General features: G+C 45.2%; 1 protein-coding gene across 6 annotated transcripts in view; it reads left to right on the forward strand.

Moving 5' to 3' along the window:
* pomt2 (protein-O-mannosyltransferase 2) overlaps positions 1 to 24,202 on the forward strand; it is a 196,347-nt gene that overhangs the window by 113,904 nt on the left and 58,241 nt on the right. For all 6 annotated transcript variants that reach the window (XR_010964271.1, XM_067992145.1, XM_067992147.1 and 3 more), the window contains 2 exons: positions 2,193 to 2,344; positions 19,857 to 19,948. Coding sequence is in view for 5 of the 6 variants with exons in the window: in XM_067992145.1 (XP_067848246.1) it covers positions 2,193 to 2,344; positions 19,857 to 19,948 (244 nt within the window). In the remaining variant the exon portion in view is untranslated. The remainder of the gene's footprint in view (positions 1 to 2,192; positions 2,345 to 19,856; positions 19,949 to 24,202) is intronic.

Consider the following 24,202-nt stretch of genomic DNA (forward strand, 5'->3'; position numbering starts at 1 on the left):
GCCTTCCCCAAATACATTACCTCACACTTCTCTGGATTGAATTCCATTTGTCACTTCTCTGCCCACCTGACCAGTCCATTGACATCTTCCTGCAGTCTACAGCTTTCCTCCTAACTATCAACCAGATGGCCAATTTTTGTATCATCTGCAAACTTCTTGATCAAGCCCCCCACATTCAAGTCCAAATCATTAATATATACCACAAAAAACAAGAGACTGAGTGTTGCAGGACCCCATTGGAAACAGTCTTCCAGTCACAGAAACACCTGTTAACAATTACCCTTTGCTTCCTGCCACTGAGCCAGTTTTGGATCCAATTTGCCACTTTTCCTTCTTTCCCATGGGCTTTTACATTTTTGACCAATCTGCCATGTGGGACCTTGTCAAAAGCCTTGCTAACATCCATGTACACGACATCAAACACGTTATCCTCATCGACCCTCCGTGTTACCTCAAAAAATTCAAGCAAGTTATTTTTAGCAACGGTACAACGTTAGCAGTCTTCCAATCCTCTGGCACCACACCTGTAGCCAGGGAGGATTGGAAAATGATGGTCAGAACCTCCGCTATTTCCTCCCTTGCTTCTCTTAACAGCCTGGGATACATTTCATCCGGGCCTGGCGATTTACCTACTTTCAAAGGTGCTAAACCCTTTTAATACTTCCTTCCTCACTATGTTTTTTTCATCTAATATTTCACACTCCTCCTTCTTAATTACAATCTCTGCATCATCCCCCTCTTTTGTGAAGACAGACGCAAAGTATTCATTTAGAACCAGACCCACATCTTCCGCCTCCACTCATAGGTTACCTCTTTGGTTTCTGCTGGCCCTACTCTTTCCTTAGTTATCCTCTTGTTCTTTATGTATTTATAAAACATCTTTGGGTTTTCCTTACTCTTATATTCCAACCCCCTTGCAATAAAGGCCAACATGCTCAAAACGCTAATAAATTGTCAAACACAATTTCCCTTTCGTATTGACTCTGGCTAATCATATTATGATTTTCTAAGTACCCTGTTACCACATCCTTAATAATGGATTGCAGCATTTTCCTGACGACTGATGTCAAGCCAACTGGTCTATAGCTCCCTGTTTTCTCTCTCCCTCCTTTCTTGAATAGCGGGTTTACATTTGCTATCTTCCGGTCTGCTGGGACCGTTCTAGAATCTATGGAATTTTAGAAGATCATAACCAATGCATCCACTATCTCTGCAGCCACCTCTTTTAGAATCCTCTGATGTAGGCCATTAAGTCCAGGGGATTTATCAACTTTTAGTCCCATTAGTTTCTCAAGTACTTTTTCTCGACTGATATTAATTACTTTACTTTAAGTTCCTCGCTGTCATTAGCCCCTTGGTTCCCCACTATTTCTGGTATGCTTTTTGTGTCTTCTACTGTGAATACAGATTAAAAAATATTTGTATAACACATCTGCCATTTCCTGATTTCCCAATTATAGTTTCTTCTGTCTCAGCCTCTCGGGGACCGACGTTTACTTTTGCTACTCTCTTCCTTTTTGCTTACTTGTACAAGCTCTTACATTCCGTTTTTATATTTCTTGCAGTTTACTTTCATATTCTATTTTCTCCCTTTTATTCAATTTTTTGGTCATCCTTTGCTGGTTTCTGACACTTTCCCAATCCTCAGGCTTACTACTCTTCTTGGCAACATTTTTGGCCTCTTGTAACCTAATACTATCCTTAAGTTCTTTAGTTCGCCATGGGTGGATCACTTTTCCCGTGGAGTTTTTATTTCTCAATGAAATATATACTTGTTGAGAATATTGAAATATTTCTTTAAATGTTTGCCATTGCTTTTTAACAGTCATACCCTTTCATTTAATTTCCCAATCTACCATAGCCAACTTGCCCCCCATTCCTATGTCATTGGCTTTATTTAAGTTTAAGACTCTAGTTTCCGACTTAAATAAGTCACTCAAACTCAGTTTTAAATTCATCATATTATGATCACTCTTCCCCACAGGATCCTTTACAGTGCGATTACTAATAAACCATGTCTCATTACATTATTATTTTACTACCAGGATAGTAGAAGGTGAACTAGATGGATCTTGTTCTTTTTTCATCTAGCAATTCCTATGTAACAGTGGTGTGCAGGGACAAGAAATAACTGATTATATGAAGTGGAATTCTGCTTCTGATGATTGAGGGGTGTTTGTGTTTATTTACAGAACGGAACTGGAGATTCAAATGATTTATGGAGAATTGAGGTGGTTGGGGGACAGAATGGGGATCTGATTAAAGTTCTAAGAAGTAAAATTCGATTAATCCATGTGGCGACTGGCTGTATCCTGTATTCCTCTGGGAAATCCCTGCCGAAGTGGTGAGTTTGTTATTGGCTAATCCAAGTATGTCTTCTGCAAGCCATCAGCTCATTCACAGGAAATGTTGTGTGGATACTTTTTGATTCAGGCACACAACCCATGTAACCCTGGTATCCCATATCTTTTATAAAAGACACCACAGGCCAGACTGGTCATTTCTCTTTTCCAGATTCAGTGATTGAGTTCTTGCATTTCATCAAGAATTGAATAAACCATAGACACTTAAACTGTACAAAGATTCCATTTGGTTCATGTCTGTGTTGGCTCTTTACTGGAGCAATTTAATACTTATCCCACTTACTCGCTTTTTCCCCCCTATCCCTGTATCTTCCTCTGCTTCAAATATTTATCCAATTTTCCCTCAACTGATCTCTGTGGCAAAGCATTCCATTTCCTAACCTTTGTCCTTACTCCTTGAGTGACAGTTTAAAATCACTGTGGACTCCATAATCCAAGGAAATAGTCTTTCCATATTCATTCCATGAACACCCTTAGTAATTTTAAAACATCTATTAAATCTCCTAAGCCTTCTCAGCTCCAGTGGAAATAGTCCCAGGAAATCGATTCTCTCCTCATAACTATATATTTCCATTCCTGGTGAATCATTGCTTTTACTCCCTGGCTTCAATGTCCTTTCTATAACACTGTTCTGAATGTGGTCCAGCCATTGCCTTGTACAGATTTATTATTACATCTTCACTGTTATATAAACAGGGGCGCAGTGTATAAGTGTTTTTTATCTACATGTATTTGAGCTCCTAGGTTTCTATTCATTCACATCATTCACTCTCTTTTCACTGAGTGTGTATATTCTGATTCCTTGTTTTTACCTTCCAAGATGCATTACCTCACACTTTTCTTCATTAGATTACATCTGCCACCTCTTTCCATTCCGCTATCCAGTCTATCTGAGTCAGATGATTGTGGGATCAAGTCCCAAGCCAGAGACTTGAGCAGTTCAGTCCAATACTGAGGGAATGCTGCACTGTCGGAGGTGCTGTCGTTGAGTTGAGATGTTAAACCTCGGCCCCATCTGCCCTTTTCAGATTGACATAAAAGATCCCATGGCACACTTCAAAGAAGAGCAGGGGAGTTTTCCCTGGTGTTCTGGCCAATATTTATCCCTCAACCAACATAACTTTAAAAAAAACAGATTATCTGGTCATTATCATATTGCTGTTTGGTGGGACCTTGCTGTGTGCAAATTGGCTGCCTCACTGCTTTGACCACACTTCAAAAGTACTTCATTGACTAAGGTGCTTTGGGACATTCTGAGGTTGTCAAAAGTGCTATAGAAATGCAAGTCTGTCTGTCTGTCACTCATTCCTTCCTTCCTTCCTTCATTCATTCCTTCCTTCCTTCCTTCATTCATTCCTTCATTCATTCATTCATTCATTCCTTCATTCATTCTCCTCTGCCGGTTCCTCTCGGACCTCCTGCAGCGTTCTATGAAACAGCCATCAGGGCCTGGGGCCTGCTCTACTTTGAGTTGTAAACAATTTTACAACACCAAGTTATAGTCCAACAAATTTATTTTAAATTCTACAAGCTTTCGGAGGCTTCCTCCTTCCTCAGGTGAACGGTGTGGAAATGAAATATTCGAATCCTTCGCATTTGAAAATCACAGAACAATGCCTGGTGATTACTGCCTGTTGCCAAGGCAATCACAGTGAGCAGACAGAAAGGTGTCACCTAAAAGGCCACCGAATATACAAACCCCCCAAAAAAAAGAGAGAGAGAGAGAGAGAGAAGGAAGACAGTCAATGACCCGTTATATTAAAAACAGATAACATTTGTTCGCTGGTGGGGTTACGTGTAGTGTGACATGAACCCAAGATCCCGGTTGAGGCCGTCCTCATGGGTGCGGAACTTGGCTATCAATTTCTGCTCGACGATTTTGCGTTGTCGTGTGTCTCGAAGGCCGCCTTGGAGTACGCTTACCCGAAGGTCGGTGGCTGAATGTCCATGACTGCTGAAGTGTTCCCCGACAGGGCGAGAACCCTCCTGTTTGGCGATTGTTGCGCGGTGTCCGTTCATCCGTTGTCGCAGCGTCTGCATGGTCTCGCCAATGTACCATGCTCTGGGGCATCCTTTCCTGCAACGTATGAGGTAGACAACGTTGGCCGAGTCACAGGAGTATGAACCATGTACCTGGTGGGTGGTGTCCTCTCGTGTGATGGTGGTATCTGTGTCGATGATCTGGCATGTCTTGCAGAGGTTACCGTGGCAGGGTTGTGTGGCGTCGTGGACGCTGTTCTCCTGAAAGCTGGGTAATTTGCTGCGAACGATGGTTTGTTTGAGGTTCGGTGGCTGTTTAAAGGCGAGTAGTGGAGGTGTGGGGATGGCCACAGCGAGGTGTTCGTCGTCATTGATGACATGTTGAAGGCTGCGGAGAACATGGCGTAGTTTCTCCGCTCCGGGGAAGTACTGGACGACGAAGGGTACTCTGTTGGTTGCGTCCCGTGTTCGTCTTCTGAGGAGGTCTACGCGATTTTTCGCTGTGGCCCGTCGGAACTGTCGATCGATGAGTCGAGCATCATATCCCGTTCTTACAAGGGCGTCTTTCAGCGTCTGTAGGTGTCCATCGCGTTCCTCCTCGTCTGAGCAGACCCTGTGTATTCGCAGGGCCTGTCCAGAGGGGATGGCCTCTTTGACGTGGTTAGGGTGGAAGCTGGAAAAGTGAAGCATCGTGAGGTTGTCCGTGGGCTTGCGGTGGAGTGAGGTGCTGAGGTGCCCGTCTTTGATGGAGATTCGTGTGTCCAAGAAAGAAACTGATTCTGAGGAGTAGTCCATGGTGAGTAGTCCAGGAACACTTCTCACCACGATGGACGTCTTGGCACTCTACACCAGTATCCCCCACGATGACGGCATCGCTGCGACAGCATCAATACTCAACACCAACAACAGCCAATCTCCAGACGCCATCCTCCAACTCATCCGCTTCATCCTGGATCACAATGTCTTCACCTTCAATAACCAGTTCTTTACCCAAACACACGGAACAGCCATGGGGACCAAATTCGCACCCCAATACGCCAACATTTTCATGCACAAGTTCGAGCACGACTTCTTCACTGCACAGGACCTCCAACCAACACTATACACCAGATACATCGACGACATTTTCTTTCTATGGACCCACAGTGAGGAATCACTAAAGAGACGACACGATAACATCAACAAGTTCCATCCCACCATCAAGCTCACCATGGACTACTCCTCAGAATCAATTTATTTCTTGGGCACACGAATCTCCATCAAAGACGGGCACCTCAGCACCTCACTCTACCGCAAGCCCACGGACAACCTCACGATGCTCCAATTTTCCAGCTTCCACCCTAACCACGTCAAAGAGGCCATCCCCTATGGACAGGCCCTGCGAATACACAGGGTCTGCTCAGACGAGGAGGAACGCGATGGACACCTAAAGACGCTGAAAGACGCCCTGGTAAGAATGGGATATGATGCTCGACTCATCGATCGACAGTTCCGACGGGCCACAGCGAAAAATCGCGTAGACCTCCTCAGAAGACTAACACGGGACGCAACCAACAGAGTACCCTTCGTCGTCCAGTACTTCCCCGGAGCGGAGAAACTACGCCATGTTCTCCGCAGCCTTCAACATGTCATCAATGATGACGAACACCTCGCTCTGGCCATCCCCACACCTCCACTACTCGCCTTTAAACAGCCACCCAACCTCAAACAAACCATCGTTCGCAGCAAATTACCCAGCTTTCAGGAGAACAGCGTCCACAACGCCACACAACCCTGCCACGGTAACCTCTGCAAGACATGCCAGATCATCGACACAGATACCACCATCACACGAGAGGACACCACCCACCAGGTGCACGGTTCATACTCCTGTGACTCGGCCAACGTTGTCTACCTCATACGTTGCAGGAAAGGATGCCCCAGAGCATGGTACATTGGTGAGACCATGCAGACGCTGCGACAACGGATGAACGGACACCGCGCAACAATCGCCAAACAGGAGGGTTCTCGCCCTGTCGGGGAACACTTCAGCAGTCATGGACATTCAGCCACCGACCTTCGGGTAAGCGTACTCCAAGGCGGCCTTCGAGACACACGACAACGCAAAATCGTCGAGCAGAAATTGATAGCCAAGTTCCGCACCCATGAGGACGGCCTCAACCGGGATCTTGGGTTCATGTCACACTACACGTAACCCCACCAGCGAACAAATGTTATCTGTTTTTAATATAATGGGTCATTGACTGTCTTCTCTCTCTCTTTTTTTGGGGGTTTGTATATTCGATGGCCTTTTCGGTGACACCTTTCTGTCTGCTCACTGTGATTGCCTTGGCAACGGGCAGTAATCACCAGGCATTGTTCTGTGATTTTCAAATGCGAAGGATTCGAAAATTTCATTTCCACACCGTTCACCTGAGGAAGGAGGAAGCCTCCGAAAGCTTGTGGAATTTAAAATAAATTTGTTGGACTATAACTTGGTGTTGTAAAATTGTTTACAATTGTCAACCCCAGTCCATCACCGGCATCTCCACATCATACTTTGAGTTGCACCAGTTTATCACATTACTTTCTTGTCTTTAGGTCTTCTATCCAGTTGTTGTACCTTCTCCTCTTTTAATATTTAATTGTCAATACAACACTCTTCTGAAAAATACTCAGTATCTGACATTTCTTAATCTTCCTTTTGCATTTCTAATCAGCCTTGATTTTTCTATTTTACTTATGTGCTAATAAAATCATTTACTATTTTCCTTTATCTGCTCATAAAACCTATTCTACTTCCCTTATATATTTTCTCTACTTTGGAATTTTTTTTGTATTATTCGCCCTAGATTTGTCATGTGCCTCTTTAAAATCTTATTTCCATTTTAATTTCTCTACAAATCTCAGGATCTCCTTAGATGTTGCTGCACCAGTGTTACCTCTTGTGAAACTATGTCTCGTTTGTGCCTTAAATATTTTTTGTTTGACTATTCATATGCTGCCTTCCCCGCCATTTTTTTTCTTTCCAATTTATCTGGGCGAGTTCCCTTTTTATCTTGGCTTTCTTCCATTCTGATATCTTTGACTGTTCCTGTCCTTTTTCAATTTTGAATTCAAACTTAATTATGTTATTTCCCAGATGCTCCCCCAGCCTTATATTACTTAATTCCCCTGCACCATTTCTGACAACTAATTTCAGCCCTGCTATTTTCCTTGTTGGATCAAAAATATGTGTTGGATCAAAAACATGGTGATCCAGAAATCAGCCCTGAACAATTTAGAAACTCCTTCCCTTCTTTCCGACTTACATTACTCTTTCCCCATTCTATCTTCAGATAATTGAAGTCATCTATTATTATGGTTCCTGTTGAAATTTTTTCCCATTTTTCTACATATCACTTTCTTTATTTCCTTCCCATTGTTCATTAGTCTATGATAAACACTCAATACAGTAATAGTCCCCTTCTTATTCCTTTACTCAAATCAAATAAATTCAGATTTTCCACCATCCCTGTCCCTGTGTTCTGCAGCTGTAATGGAATCTTTGAGCAACACTCTCACCCCTTCTCCCTTTTTCCTGCTCTGACCCTCCTGAATTTTTTTTTATTCGTTCACGGGATGTGGGCGTCGCTGGCAAGGCCGGCATTTATTGCCCATCCCTAATTGCCCTCGAGAAGGTGGTGGTGAGCCGCCTTCTTGAACCGCTGCAGTCCGTGTGGTGACGGTTCTCCCACAGTGCTGTTAGGAAGGGAGTTCCAGGATTTTGACCCAGCGACAATGAAGGAACGGCGATATATTTCCAAGTCGGGATGGTGTGTGACTTGGAGGGGAACGTGCAGGTGGTGTCGTTCGCATGCGCCTGCTGCCCTTGTCCTTCTAGGTGGTAGAGGTCGCGGGTTTGGAAGGTGCTGTCGAAGAAGCCTTGGCGAGTTGCTGCAGTGCATCCTGTGGATGGTGCACACTGCAGCTACAGTGCGCCGGTGGTGAAGGGAGTGAATGTTTAGGGTGGTGGATGGGGTGCCAATCAAGCGGGCTGCTTTATCTTGGATGGTGTCGAGCTTCTTGAGTGTTGTTGGAGCTGCACTCATCCAGGCAAGTGGAGAGTATTCCATCACACTCCTGACTTGTGCCTTGTAGATGGTGGAAAGGCTTTGGGGAGTCAGGAGGTGAGTCACTCGCCGCAGAATACCCAGCCTCCGACCTGCTCTCGTAGCCACGGTATTTATATGGCTGGTCCAGTTAAGTTTCTGGTCAATGGTGACCCCCAGGATGTTGATGGTGGGGGATTCGGCGATGGTAATGCCGTTGAATGTCAAGGGGAGGTGGTTAGACACTCTCTTGTTGGAAATGGTCATTGCCTGGCACTTATCTGGCGCGAATGTTACTTGCCACTTATGAGCCCAAGCCTGGATGTTGTCCAGGTCTTGCTGCATGCAGGCTCGGACTGCTTCATTATCTGAGGGGTTGCGAATGGAACTGAACACTGTGCAGTCATCAGCGAACATCCCCATTTCTGACCTTATGATGGAGGGAAGGTCATTGATGAAGCAGCTGAAGATTGTTGGGCCTAGGACACTGCCCTGAGGAACTCCTGCAGCAATGCCCTGAGGCTGAGATGATTGGCCTCCAACAACCACTACCATCTTCCTTTGTGCTCGGTATGACTCCAGCCACTGGAGAGTTTTCCCCCTGATTCCCATTGACTTCAATTTTACTAGGGCTCCTTGGTGCCACACTCGGTCAAATGCTGCCTTGATGTCAAGGGCAGTCACTCTCACCTCACCTCTGGAATTCAGCTCTTTTGTCCATGTTTGGACCAAGGCTGTAATGAGGTCTGGAGCCGAGTGGTCCTGGCAGAACCCAAACTGAGCATCGGTGAGCAGGTTATTGGTGAGTAAGTGCCGCTTGATAGCACTGTCGACGACACCTTCCATCACTTTGCTGATGATTGAGAGTAGACTGATGGGGCGGTAATTGGCCGGATTGGATTTGTCCTGCTTTTTGTGGACAGGACATACCTGGGCAATTTTCCACATTGTCGGGTGGATGCCAGTGTTGTAGCTGTACTGGAACAGCTTGGCTAGAGGCGCAGCTAGTTCTGGAGGCTGAGATGGATCATCCACTCGGCACTTCTGGCTGAAGATGGTTGCAAACGCTTCAGCCTTGTCTTTTGCACTCACGTGCTGGACTCCGCCATCATTGAGAATGGGGATGTTTGCAGAGCCTCCTCCTCCCGTTAGTTGTTTAATTGTCCACCACCATTCACGACTGGATGTGGCAGGACTGCAGAGCTTTGATCTGATCCGTTGGTTGTGGAATCGCTTAGCTCTGTCTATAGCATGTTGCTTCTGCTGTTTAGCATGCATGTAGTCCTGAGTTGTAGCTTCACCAGGTTGGCACCTCATTTTTAAGTATGCCTGGTGCTGCTCCTGGCATGCTCTTCTACACTCTTCATTGAATATTCTGTAACCAGGAATGTTCAGCTCCCAGTCTAAGCCACGAGTCCATTAATGGTGTTATATCATCCAAAAGAGAGAGGAAGTACGAGAGGGACTGGAATCCTTGTCACCAGGGCCGGATGGATTGTTTCCGAGGCTATTGAAGGAAGCCAGGGATGAAATAGCGGATGCTCTGAGGTTCATTTTCCGATCCTCACTCGATACAGGGGAGGTACCGGAGGACTGGAAGACTGCAAACGTAGTGTCATTGTTTAAAAAGGGTACGAGGGAAAGGCCGAACAATTATAGGCCGCTCAGTCTTACCTCTGCGGCGGGCAAACTATTATAATCAATACTGAGAGATAGGATAAACTGTCACTTGGAAAGGCATGGTTTAATCAGGGATAGTCGACGTGGATTTGTTCAGGGAAGGTCATGCCTTACAAATCTGATTAAATTCTTTGAGGAAGTGACTAGGAGGATTGATGAGGGTAACGCAGTGGATGTTGTCTACATGGATTTTAGTAAGGCATTTGACAAGGTCCTACATGGCAGAATGGTCAGAAAAGTAAAAGCCCATGGGATACAGGGAAATGTGGCGAATTGGATCCAAAATTGGCTCAGTGACAGGAAACAAAGGTTAAAGTGGATGGATGTCTTTGCGAATGGCAATCCGTTTCCAGTGGTGTGCCACAGGGCTCAGTGTTGGGTCCCTTGCTGTTTGTGGTATATATTAATGATTTGGACTTAAATGTAGGGGGCATGATTGGCAAATTTGCAGACGACACAAAAATTGACCGTGTAGTTGATAGTGAAGAGGATAGCTGTAGACTCCAAGAAGATATCAATGGGTTGGTGGAATGGGTGGAAAAGTGGCAAATGGAGTTCAACCTGGTGAAGTGTGAGGTAATGCACTTCGGGAGGGCAAACAGTAAAAGGGAATCCGCAGTAAATGGCAATATATTGAGGGGTGGAGGAAGTGAGAGACCTTGGAGTGCATGTGCACAGACCCCTGAAGGTGGCAGTACAGGTAGATAAGGGGAATAAGAACATAAGAACATAAGAACATAAGAAATTGGAGCAGGAGTAGGCCAATCGGCCCCTCGAGCCTGCTCCGCCATTCAATAAGATCATGGCTGATCTGATCCCAACCACAAATCTAAAGAACACAAGAAGTCGGAGCAGGACCCGGCCACATAGCCCCTGGGCCCTCTCCGCCACCCACAGGGCATTGACCGATCCGAACTCAGCTTCATGTCCAATTTCCTGCCCGCTCCCCATAACCCCTAATTCCCTTTACTTCTAGGAAACTGTCTATTTCTGTTTTAAATTTATCTAATGATGTAGCTTCCACAGCTTCCTGGGGCAGCAAATTCCACAGACCGGCCACCCTCTGAGTGAAGAAGTTTCTCCTCATCTCAGTTTTGAAAGAGCAGCCCCTTATTCTAAGATTATGCCCCCTAGTTCTAGTTTCACCCATCTTTGGGAACATCCTTACTGCATCCACCCGATCAAGACCCTTCACAATCTTATATGTTTCAATAAGATCGCCTCTCATTCTTCTGAACTCCAATGAGTAGAGTCCCAATCTACTCAACCTCTCCTCATATGTCCGCCCCCTCATCCCCGGGATTAACCGAGTGAACCTTCTTTGTACTGCCTCGAGAGCAAGTATGTCTTTTCTTAAGTATGGAGACCAAAACTGTATGCAGTATTCCAGGTGCGGTCTCACCAATACCTTATATAACTGCAGCAATACCTCCTTGTATTTATATTCTATCCCCCTAGCAATAAAAGCCAACATTCCGTTGGCTTTCTTGATCACCTGCTGCACCTGCATACCAACTTTTTGATTTTCTTGCACTAGGACCCCCAGATCCCTTTGTACTGCAGTACTTTCCAGTCTCTCGCCATTAAGAAAATAACTTGCTCTCTGATTTTTCCTGCCAAAGTGCATAACCTCACATTTTCCAATATTATATTGCATCTGCCAAATCTCCGCCCACTCACCCAGCCTGTCTATATCCCCTTGCAGGTTTTTTATGTCCTCCTCACTCTCTACTTTCCCTCCCATCTTTGTATCATCTGCAAATTTTGATATGTTGCACTCGGTCCCCTCCTCCAAATCGTTAATATAGATTGTAAAGAGTTGGGGACCCAGCACCGACCCCTGTGGAACACCACTGGTTACTGGTTGCCAGTCCGAAAATGAACCATTTATCCCAACTCTCTGCTTCCTGTTTGATAACCAATCCTCCACCCATGCCAGAATATTACCCCCAATCCCGTGATTTTTTATCTTAAGTAATAATCTTTTATGTGGCACCTTGTCGAATGCCTTCTGGAAGTCTAAATACACTACGTCCACTGGTTCCCCTTTATCCACCCTATACGTTATATCCTCGAAGAACTCAAGCAAATTTGTCAGACATGACTTCCCCTTCATAAAGCCATGCTGACTTTGTCCTATTAAATTATGCTTATCTAAATGTTCCGTTACTGTCTCCTTAATAATAGACTCCAAAATTTTACCCACCACAGATGTTAAGCTAACTGGCCTATAATTTCCAGCCTTCTGCCTACTACCCTTTTTAAATAACGGTGTTACATTAGCAGTTTTCCAATCTGCCGGGACCTCTCCTGAGTCCAGGGAATTTTGGAAAACTATCACCAAAGCATCCACAATCCCTACTGCCACTTCCCTCAAGACCCTAGGATGGAAGCCATCAGGTCCAGGGGATTTATCCGCCTTGAGTCCCATTATTTTACTGAGTACCATCTCTTGAGTGATTTTAATCGTATTTAGCTCCTCCCCCCCGAGAGTCCCCTGTTTGTCCAGTGTTGGGATATTCTTAGTGTCCTCTACTGTAAAGACTGAAACAAAATATTTGTTCAGCATTTTTGCCATCTCCATGTTTCCCACCATTAATTTCCCGGTCTCATCCTCTAAGGGACCTATGTTTGCCTTAGCCACCCTTTTTCTTTTTATATAACTATAGAAACTCTTGCTATCTGTTTTTATATTTTTTGCTAATTTCTTTTCATAATCTAACTTCCCTTTCTTAATCAATCCTTTAGTTACTTTTTGCTGTCTTTTGAAGAATTCCCAATCTTCTATCTTCCCACTAAGTTTGGCTACCTTATATGTCCTTGTTTTTAGTCGGATACTATCCTTGATTTCTTTACTTAGCCACGGGTGGCTGTCATTTCTTTTACACCCTTTTTTCCTCAGTGGAATATATTTATTTTGAAAGTTGTAAAATAACTCCCGAAATGAACACCACTGCTCATGTACCGTCTTACCCTTTAATCTATTTTCCCAGTCCACTTTAATCAATTCCGCTCTCATACCATCATAGTCTCCTTTATTCAAGCTCAGTACGCTTGTTTGAGAATCAACCTTCTCACCCTCTAATTGGATATGGAATTCAACCATGTTGTGGTCACTCATTCCAAGGGGATCCTTAACTAGGACATTATTAATTAATCCTGACTCATTACACAGGACCAGGTCCAAGGTTGCCTGCCCCCTTGTAGGATCAGTTACATACTGCTCAAGAAATCCATCCCTGATGCACTCAATGAACTCGTCCTCAAGGCTGCCCTGCCCAATTTGATTTGTCCAGTTAATATGATAATTAAAATCCCCCATAATTATGGCTGTTCCCTTATTACATGCCCCGACTATCTCCTGATTAATACTTCTTCCAGCAGAGTTGCAACTATTAGGAGGCCTATATACTACGCCCACTAATGTTTTTTTTCCCTTATTATTCCTTATCTCCACCCAAACTGTTTCATTATCTTGATGCTTTGTCCCAATATCATTTCTCTGTATTACAGTGATTCCTTCCTTTATTAACATAGCCACCCCACCTCCCCTTCCTTCCTGCCTGTCCTTCCTGATTGTTAAATACCCTGGCATATTTAATTCCCAGTCGTTGTCACCCTGCAGCCATGTTTCTGAAATGGCCACAAGATCATACCCATACGTAGTTATTTGTGCCGTTAACTCGTCCATTTTATTACGAATGCTACGTGCATTCAGATAAAGAACTTTATTAGCCGAGGTATAGAATACAAAAGCAGGGATGTAATGATGGAACTGTATAAAACGCTGGTGAGGCCACAGCTGGAATATTGTGCGCAGTTCTGGTCACCACATTACAGGAAGGACATAATTGCTCTGGAGAGAGTGCAGAGAAGATTTACAAGAATGTTGACAGGGCTTGAAAATTGCAGCGACGAGGAGAGATCGGATAGGCTGGGCTTGTTTTCCTTGGAGCAGAGGAGGCTGAGGGGTGACTTGATTGAGGTGTACAAAATTATGAGGGGCCTTGATAGAGTAGACAGGAAGTTCCTGTTTCCCCTAGTGGAGAGTTCAATAACTGGAGGACATAGATTTAAGCTGATTGGCGGAAGGATTAGAGGGGACATGAGGAAAAACTTTTTTACCCAGAGGGTGGTGGGTGAATGGAATTCGTTACCCAAATTGGTGGTGGAGGCAGGGACCCTCAACTCTTTTTAAAAAGTACCTGGACCTGCACCTGAAGTGCTGTAAGCTGCAGGGCTACAGACCAGGTGCTGGAAGGTGGGATTAAAATGGGCACCTGGTTGTTGTTTGAGCCGGCGTGGACACGATGGGCCGAATGGCCCCCTTCTGTGCTGTATCTTTTCTATGGTTCTATCCTCCTCCATAGCCATTTATTCTCAATACTCTGTGCATTTATGTGCATACAACTCAAACCTACCTCAGCCTGTTTGGTAATCTAACTGTTTTAATCCCTTCTACTTCTGTTTTTTTAGTATATTGTATATTTTCCCTTACTTTTCTCTCTGTTCTTTTTGCATGCCTTCTGCTTCCTCGTCTTGTTTTTTCTCTTCACCTCTGGCATATTAGTTTAAACCATCCCCTAGAGCCCTAGTTACACTCCCAGCAAGGACATTGGTTCCAGCCTTGTTCAGGTGAAGCCCATCTGTACTGTAAAGGCCACTCCTGCCCCAGAACTGGTCCCAATGTCCCAGGAACCTGAACCCTTCCCCCCTACACCATCTTTCCAGCTCCTGTCCACACCGAACATAGGAACAGGAGCAGGCCATTTAGCCCCTCAAGCCTATTCCGCCATTCAATAAGATCATGGCTGATCTGTGACTTAACTCCGCCTTAGCCCCATATCCGTTAATACCTTTTGGATAACACAAATCTGTCAACTTCGGCTTTAAAATTAACGATTGAGCTAGCATCAACTGCTGTTTGCAGAAGAGAGTTGCAAACTTTGACCACCCTTTGCGTGTAGAAGTGTTTCCTAACTTCACTCCTAAAAGTCCTGGCTCTAATTTTTAGGCTATGTCCCCGAGTTCGAGACTCCCCAACCAGCAGAAATAGTTTCTCTCTATCTACCTTGTCAGTTCCCCTTAATATCTTGAAAACTTTGATCAAATCACCCCTTTATCTTCCAAATTCCAGGGAATACAACCCAATTAATGCAATCTTTCGTTGCAATTTAACCTTTGGTCCTTGTAAATCTACTCTGCACCCCCTCCAAGGCCAATATATCCTTCCTAAGGTGCAGTGCCCAGAACTGGCCCCAATTTCCCAGGAAGCTGAACCGTTCCCACACAATCTCCCCAGACATGCATTTAATTCCCTTACCTTATTGTTCCTGTACAGACTGCACATGTTACTGGGAGATTCTGGTCTTTAATCAATCTCCTAATTGCTGAAACTCCCTTTGTAGGCCTTCATCTTCTTTCTTCATCTGTTATTGCCTCCAGCATGAACACTGGCTTTCTGGCTGTTCCCCTTCTCTGCAAATTGTTTTCACCCAGTGATTTTTTTTTTCATTCGTTCATGGGATGTGGACGTCGCTGGCGAGGCCGGCATTTATTGCCCATCCATAATTGCCCTTGAGAAGGTGGTGGTGAGCCGCCTCCTTAAACCGCTGCAGTCCGTGTGGTGAAGGTTCTCCCACTGTGCTGTTAGGAAGGGAGTTCCAGGATTTTGACCCAGCGACGATGAAGGAACGGCGATATATTTCCAAGTCGGGATGGTGTGTGACTTGGAGGGGAGCGTGCAGGTGATGTTGTTCCCATATACCTGCTGATCTTGTCCTTCTAGGTGGTAGAGGTTGCGGGTTTGGGAGGTGCTGTCGAAGAAGCCTTGGCGAGTTGTTGCAGTGCATCTTGTGCATGGTAAACACTGCAGCCACTGTGCGTCGGTGGTGAAGGGAGTGAATGTTTCGAGTGGTGGATGAGGTGCCAATCAAGCGGGCTGCTTTGTCCTGGATGGTGTCGAGCTTCTAGTGTTGTTGGAGCTGCACTCATCCAAGCAAGTGGAGAGTATTCCTTCACACTCCTGACTTGTGCCTTGTAGATGGTGGAAAGGCTTTGGGGAGTCAGGAGGTGAGTCACTCGCCTCAGAATACCCAGCCTCTGACCTGCTCTTGTAGCCACAGTATTTTTATGGCTGGTCCAGTTAAGTTTCTGGTCAATGGTGACCCCCAGGATGTTGATGGTGGGGGATTTGGCAATGGTAATGCTGTTGAATGTCAAGGGGAGGTGGTTGGACTCTCTCTTGTTGGAAATGGTCATTGCATGGCACTTTTCTGGCGCGAATGTTACTTGCCACTTATGAGCCCAAGCCTGGATGTTGTCCAGGTCTTGCTGCATGCGGGCTCGTACTGCTTCATTATCTGAAGGGTTGCGAATGGAACTGAACACTGTGCAATCATCAGCGAACATCCCCATTTCTGACCTTATGATGGAGGGAAGGTCATTGATGAAGCAGCTGAAGATGGTTGGGCCTAGGACACTGCCTTGAGGAACTTCTGCAGCAATGCCCTGGGGCTGAGATGATTGGCCACCAACAACCACTACCATCTTCCTTTGTACTAGATGTGACTCCAGCCACTGGAGAGTTTTCCCCCTGATTCCCATTGACTTCAATTTTACTCGGGCTTCTTGGTGCCACACTCGGTCAAATGCTGCCTTGATGTCAAGGGCAGTCACTCTCACCTCACCTCTGGAATTCAGCTCTTTTGTCCATGTTTGGACCAAGGCTGTAATGAGGTCTGGCGGCGAGTGGTCCTGGTGGAACCCAAACTGAGCATCGGTGAGCAGGTTATTGGTGAGTAAGTGCCGCTTGATAGCACTGTCGACGACGCCTTCCATCACTTTGCTGATGATTGAGAGTAGACTGATGGGGCGGTAATTGGCTGGATTGGATTTGTCCTACTTTTTGTGGACAGGACATACCTGGGCAATTTTCCACATTGTCGGGTAGATGCCAGTATTGTAGCTGTACTGGAACAGCTTGGCCAGAGGCGCGGCTGGTTCTGGAGCACAAGTCTTCAGCACTACAGCTGGGATGTTGTCGGGGCCCATAGCCTTTGCTGTATCCAGTGCACTCAGCCGTTTCTTGATATCACGTGGAGTGAATCGAATTGGCTGAAGACTGGCTTCTGTGATGGTGGGGATATTGGGAGGAGGCCGAGACGGATCATTCACTCAGCACTTCTGGCTGAAGATGGTTGCAAACGCTTCAGCCTTGTCTTTTGTACTCACGTGCTGGACTCCGCCATCGTTGAGGACGGGGATGTTTACAGAGCCTCCTCCTCCCGTTAGTTGTTTAATTGTCCACCACCATTCACGACTGGATGTGGCAGGACTGCAGAGCTTTGATCTGATCCGTTGGTTGTGGAATCGCTTAGCTCTGTCTATGGCATGTTGCTTCCGCTGTTTAGCATGCATGTCGTCCTGAGTTGTAGCTTCACCAGGTTGGCACCTCATTTTTCGGTATGCCTGGTGCTGCTCCTGGCATGCTCTTCTACACTCCTCATTGAACCAGGGTTGATCCCCTGGCTTGTTGGTAATGGTAGAGTGAGGAATATGCCGGGCCATGAGGTTACAGATTGTGCTGGAATACATTTCTGCTGCTGATGGCCCACAGCGCCTCATGGATGCCCAGTTTTGAGCTGCTAGATCTGTTCTGAATCTATCCCATTTAGCACAGTGGTAGTGCCACACAACACATTGGATGGTGTCCTCAGTGTGAAGACGGGACTTCATCTCCACGAGGACTGTGCGGTGGTCACTCCTACCAATACTGTCATGGACAGATGCATCTGCGACAGGTAGATTGGTGAGGACGAGGTCAAGTAAGTTTTTCCCTCGTGTTGGTTCGCTCACCACCTGCCGCAGGCCCAGTCTGGCAGCTATTTCTTTCAGGACTCGGCCAGCTCGGTCAGTAGTGGTGCTACCGAGCAACTCTTGGACATTGAAGTCCCCCACCCAGAGTACGTTCTGTGCCCTTGCTACCCTCAGTGCTTCCTCCAAGTGGTGTTCAACATGGAGGAGGACTGATTCATCAGCTGAGGGAGGGCGGTAGGTGGTAATTAGCAGGAGGTTTCCTTGCCCATGTTTGACCTGATGCCATGAGAGTTGAGGACTCCCAGGGCCACTCCCTCCTGACTGTATATCACTGTACCACCAACTCTGGTGGGTCTGTCCTGCCAGTGGGACAGGACATACCCAGTGATGGTGATGGAAGAGTCTGGGACATTGGCTGAAAGGTATGATTCTGTGAGTATGGCTATGTCAGGCTGTTGCTTGACTCATCTGTGGGACAGCTCTCCTAATTTTGGCACAAGTCCCCAGATGTTCGTGAGGAGGACTTTGCAGGGTCGACTGGGCTTGGTTTGCCTTTGTCGTGTCCGGTGCCTAGTGGTCCGATGCCAGGTGGTCTGTCCGGTTTTATTCTTCTTGTGACTTTTTGTAGCGAGATTTTTACAACCGAGTGGCTTGCTGGGCCATTTCAGAGGGCAATTAAGAATCAACCACATTGCTGTGGGTCTGGAGTCACATATAGGCCAGACTGGGTCAGGATGGCAGGTTTCCTTTCCTAAAGGACATTAGTGAACCAGATGGGTTTTTACAACAATCCAGTAGTTTTATGGCCACCATTACTGATACTAGTATTTTAATTCTAGATTTTATTTAATTAATTGAATTTAAATTCCCCAGCTGCCGTGGCGAGATTTGAACTCATGACTCCGGATTGTTAGTTCAGGCCTCTGGATTACTAGTCCAGTAACATAACTACTATGCTACCGTACCCGTGCTTTGGACCAGAGGAAGCGGAGGGGTGATTTAATTGAGGTGTACAAAATTATGAGGGGTCTGGATAGAGTGGATCGGAAGGACCTTTTTCCTTAGCAAAGAGGTCAATATCCAGGGGGCATGGATTTAAAGTGATTGGTAGAAGGATTAGAGGGGAGTTGAGGAAAATCATTTTCACCCAGAGGGTGGTGGGGGTCTGGAACTCACTGCCTCAACCTGACGTGCCGTAACCTCCAAAGCTACGGTCTGTAGCTAGAAAGTGGGATTAGGTTGGGTGGCTCATTTCTGGCCGGCACGGACATGATGGGCCGAATGGCCTCCTGTGCCGTAAATTTTCTAAGATTCAATGAGATCCTCTGATCCAGAGATTCAGTTTTCTGTAAATATGCCATCCCTGGTCCTACATATCACAGAGGTTCCTGCACTGCCCCTGATACATGGAGGGTCCATGGTGACCCACATATCCCACTATACACATCACAGGGTTCCTGCACCCCCATCCCTCTTTTTTAAAAAAAAATGTGGATAGCGTTAGCCTAAATTCCTACCAGTATTAAACTCCACTCGTCTTTCACCATTAAGAAAATATTATGATTTATCTTTCTCAAATCCAAAGTGGATGACCTCACGCTTCCCACATTGAACTCCATCTGCATTAGCTTTTCACACTCACTTAGTCTGTCTTTTTCTCTTTGTAACTTCCTGCTCCCATCCACACAAGTTACTGTGCCCCCTGACTTAGTGTAGAACTGTGAATTTATACATTGCAACACGAGTAAACTACCTTGTTGCTACAGTCTGTGTATTTATATGGTCAGATCATGTATATCTATAGTTGGGAGTCTCTGAATTTAAGTAGTGGAGATTTTCCTTGTTTGAGCCTTTTGTTGTCTTTGCAGACCAAGCTGGTTCACTGTTTTAAACTTGAAAGTTTGACTCGCACTTATCTCTCTCTCTTGGTCTTTGCTGTTTCTAGGGGTTGGGAGCAGGTTGAAGTCAGTTGCAGTCCGTACCTTAAAGAAACCCCCAACTCATTGTGGAACATCGAAGACCACGTTAATGCTAAATGTAGGTAGCTGCTGCAGTGATTGTTTGTTTAATGAACCTCTCGTGCTTATAATATCTGACCCTTCTTAGCTTGGTCATTCAGTGCATATATAGGTTACCCACTAGAGTATGAATGGTGATGTATTTATAGAAACAGTTAAGACACTGTCCCTATGGGCACGATCATTAATTAATGCTGGGACTGCTGCACCATTATCTTCACAAAAGTAGTAAGTGGCCCATCATTACCAACATCTTGCAAAGCACCTTAATATAGTAAAACATCCCAAGATGCTTCATGAGTTTAGATCGGGAGAGAGAAGTATGATATTGAGCATCAATGGGAACCAAAAATGAAGTCAAAGAATTGTCCTTCCCCTCTCCCCATTCCGCTATCAGAAGACCTGACTCTCAGTAACAGAGTATGAACCAGGATGCAGGCTAGAGGAGATTGCAGAAGTAGGGTGGAGTGAGACTATGTTGGGATTTGTAAACAACAATACCAGTGCACTGCTAAATTTTTGTAGAGGATTTTTTTTTAACCTCTAAATGCTCTATAAAGATGTTGGCAATTCTTTTAAAAAGTTGCTGATGGTGGACTGACTCTAAAATGATTTTAGCCAACATCACTGCCTTCACTTAGGTCAAAGGTGGGCATTGTGATTTATCTGTCCCCTCTAACTATTGTCGCTTCTCTAACGTCCCTTTCTGGGGCATGTCATCATCTCCCAGCTCAGTGCCCATCTCACCAGAAATTCCCTGTTTGAATCCCTCTAGTCCAGTGTCTGCCTTGGGCAAAATCCTGAATGATATCCTGTATGATATTGAAGGTGGTGCACTGTCCCTCCGTATCCTCCTCAATCTCTTCAGTGTTTGACATTATTGATCACATTGTCATTCTTCACTGCCTCTCCTCTATTGTCTGGCTCCATGCCACTGCCCATGCATGGTTTTATTTCTATCTATCTGGATGCAGCCAATGCATTTCTGGAAATGGCTTTAATCCCACTCCCACATTGTCACCTCAGGAGTCCCCATGCTGTCCTGTGGTCCACGTGCTTGGACTTGTCTTCCATACATATGCTGATAGCCAGCTCTACTTCTCCATCACTTCTCTTGACCCTGCAACCACTTTGGTGTTGCCAGATTGCCCATCCAACATCAAGACTTGGATGAATTACGACTTCGGAAAATAGGAGTTGCTGGACGATAAAAGACCAAGGTCCAGCTAGTTCGCTTTCTGCATCCCCCGTCTCCCTAGGGAGCCTGTTCAATGGAATGACAATCCTGGAGTCATATGATGCAACAATAATGGAGTTGTTGACTAATCATGGCAATCATTCTCTATCAATGAGTCCACACCAGACCGACATGAGATGAGGAAAACCCCAGTGGTGGACAGCTTTGGGAACCAAAGGTTCAAAATCACCTTTTTTTTTCTCCCACACATACTACATTTATCATGCCATGTTTCAAATTACTGGTATAGTGTATTCCGAAATATTATTTTCTGAAAGAAATCTATCTAATTTGAATGAATCAATACTAACTTTCTCCCGTCTCCGGAGGGAGCCTGTTCCATTGATTTACCACTCGTTCACTGACTTCTATCAGTTTAATGTTGAGAAAACTCGTGCCGTGGTTTTCAGTGCTTGTCGTAAACTCAGCTGCCTTGATCCTGAATCTAAGCCCCTCCCCGGCCTTTCACTTGGATTCAACAAGACTGTATGCAACCTTGGCGTCATGTTCGACCATGCCCTGAGCTTCAAACCCCAGCTCCAAGTCCAATCCCACTTTGGCCACTCTGCTGCTAAAACCCTTTGCTGCTTTTGTCTCCTCCAGACCTAAGTGTTCCAATGCTCTCCTTATTGATTTTTCTTCATCCATGCTTAATTAAAGCAACTTATCCAAAATGCAGCTGCTCGTATCTTGACCTACACTAACACTCGCTTCTCCATCATTCCTGTACTCACAAACCTTCACAGGCTCCCTGTCCCTGTCCTTCATTACATTTTTGACTGGAAGCTGTGGCTCAGTTGGTACCACTCTTGCCTCTGAGTTAGAAGGTTGTGGGTTCAAGTTCCACTCCAGAGACTTGAGCATATAATTCAGGCTGACACTCCAGTGCAGTACTCAGGGAGTGCTGCACTGTTGGAGGTGCCGTCTTTCGGATTAGACGATAGAATCGTAGAACGGTTACAGTGCGGAAGGAGGCCATTCGGCCTATCGAGTCCAGTTCTATGCAAGAGCAATTCAGCTAGTCCTATCCCCGTAGCCCTGCACGTTTTTTACTATCAAGTACTTATCCAGTTCCCTTTTGAAGGCCATGATTGAATCTGCCTCCACCTCGGGCAGTGCATTCCAGATCCTAACCACTTGCTGTGTAAAATAGTTTTTCTTCATGTCACCTTTGGTTCTTTTGCCAATCACCTTAAATCTATGTCCTCTGGTTCTTGACCCTTCCGCCAATGGGAACAGTTTCTCTCTATCTACTCTGTCTCGACCCTTCATGATTTTGAATACCTCGATCAAATCTCTTCGCAACCTTCTCTGTTCGAAGGAGAACAACCCCAGTTTCTCCAGTCTTTTCACACAACTAAAGTCCCTCATCCATGTAATCATTCTAGTAAACCTCTTCTGCAACCTCTCTAAGGCCTTCACATTTTAACTAAAGTGTAGTGCCCTGAATTGGACGCATTACTCCAGTTGTGGATGAACCAGTGTTTTATAAAGGTTCATTGTGATTTCCTTGCTTTTATACTCTGCCTCTATTTATAAATGATGTGGAGATGCCGGTGATGGACTGGGGTGGACAAATGTAAGGAATCTTACAACACCAGGTTATAGTCCAACAAATTTATTTTAAAATCACAAGCTTTCGGAGATTATCTCCTTCGTCAGATGAATGAATGAAAAGGTTCTCAAATCGCATATCTTATACTATGTTGGGACAGCATCACACCAATCAAAAGGTGTCGTTGTTATTCAAACAGGCCAGTCACGGAGAACAGCACGTCCCAGTACACTCGATATACATTGTGTCTATTACACAGGCAGGCAGAAAGAAACTCAAAATGGCAGAGAGAGAGAGAGAATTTTAAAAAACATATAAATTTTTTTTAAAATTCTCTCTCTCTCTCTCTCTGCCATTTTGAGTTTCTTTCTGCCTGCCTGTGTAATAGACACAATGTATATCGAGTGTACTGGGACGTGCTGTTCTCCGTGACTGGCCTGTTTGAATAACAACGACACCTTTTGATTGGTGTGATGCTGTCCCAACATAGTATAAGATATGCGATTTGAGAACCTTTTCATTCATTCATCTGACGAAGGAGATAATCTCCGAAAGCTTGTGATTTTAAAATAAATTTGTTGGACTATAACCTGGTGTTGTAAGATTCCTTCTATTTATAAAGCCCAGGACCCCGTATGCTTTTTTTAACCGCTTTCTCAACTTGCCCTGCCACTTTCAACGATTTGTGTACATATACCCCCAGATCTCTCTGTTCCTGTCCCCGTTTTAGAATTGTCCCCTCTAGTTTATATTGCCTCTCCTCATTCTTCCTACTGAAATGTATTGCTTGGCATTTTTCTACATTAAGTTTTGCCTGCCACGTGTCCGCCCATTCCACCAGCCTGTCTATATCCTCTTGAAGTCTATCACTATCCCCCTCACTGTTCACTACACTTCCAAGTTTTGTGTTAACTGCAAATTTGGAAATTGTGCCCTATACTCCCAAGTCGAAGTCATTAATATATATCAAGAAAAGCAGTGGTCCCAGCACCGACCCCTGGGGAACAGCACTGTACACCTCCCTCCACTCCGAAAAATAACAGTTCACCACTACTCTCTGTTTCTTGTTACTTAGCCAATTCTGTATCCATGCTGCTACTGCCCCTTTTATTCCATGGGCTTCAATCTTGATGACAAGCCTTATATGCAGCACTTTATCAAATGCCTTTTGAAAGCTCATATACACCACATCGACCGCATTGCCCTCATCAACCCTCTCTGTTACCTCATCAAAAAACTCTATCAAGTTGGTTAAACACGATTTGCCTTTAACAAATCCGTGCTGATTTTCCCTAATCAATCCACACTTGTCCAAGCGACTGTTAATTCTGTCCCGGAGTATCATTTCTAAAAGTTTCCCCACTACCGAGGTTAAACTGACTGGCCCGTAGTTGCTGGGTTTACCCTTGCACCCTTTTTCAACAAGGGTGTAACATTTGTAATTCTCTAGTCCTCTGGCACCACCCCCGTATCTAAAGATG

This window comes from Heptranchias perlo, chromosome 10, assembly GCF_035084215.1.
Source record: "Heptranchias perlo isolate sHepPer1 chromosome 10, sHepPer1.hap1, whole genome shotgun sequence".
Lineage (NCBI taxonomy): Eukaryota > Metazoa > Chordata > Chondrichthyes > Hexanchiformes > Hexanchidae > Heptranchias > Heptranchias perlo.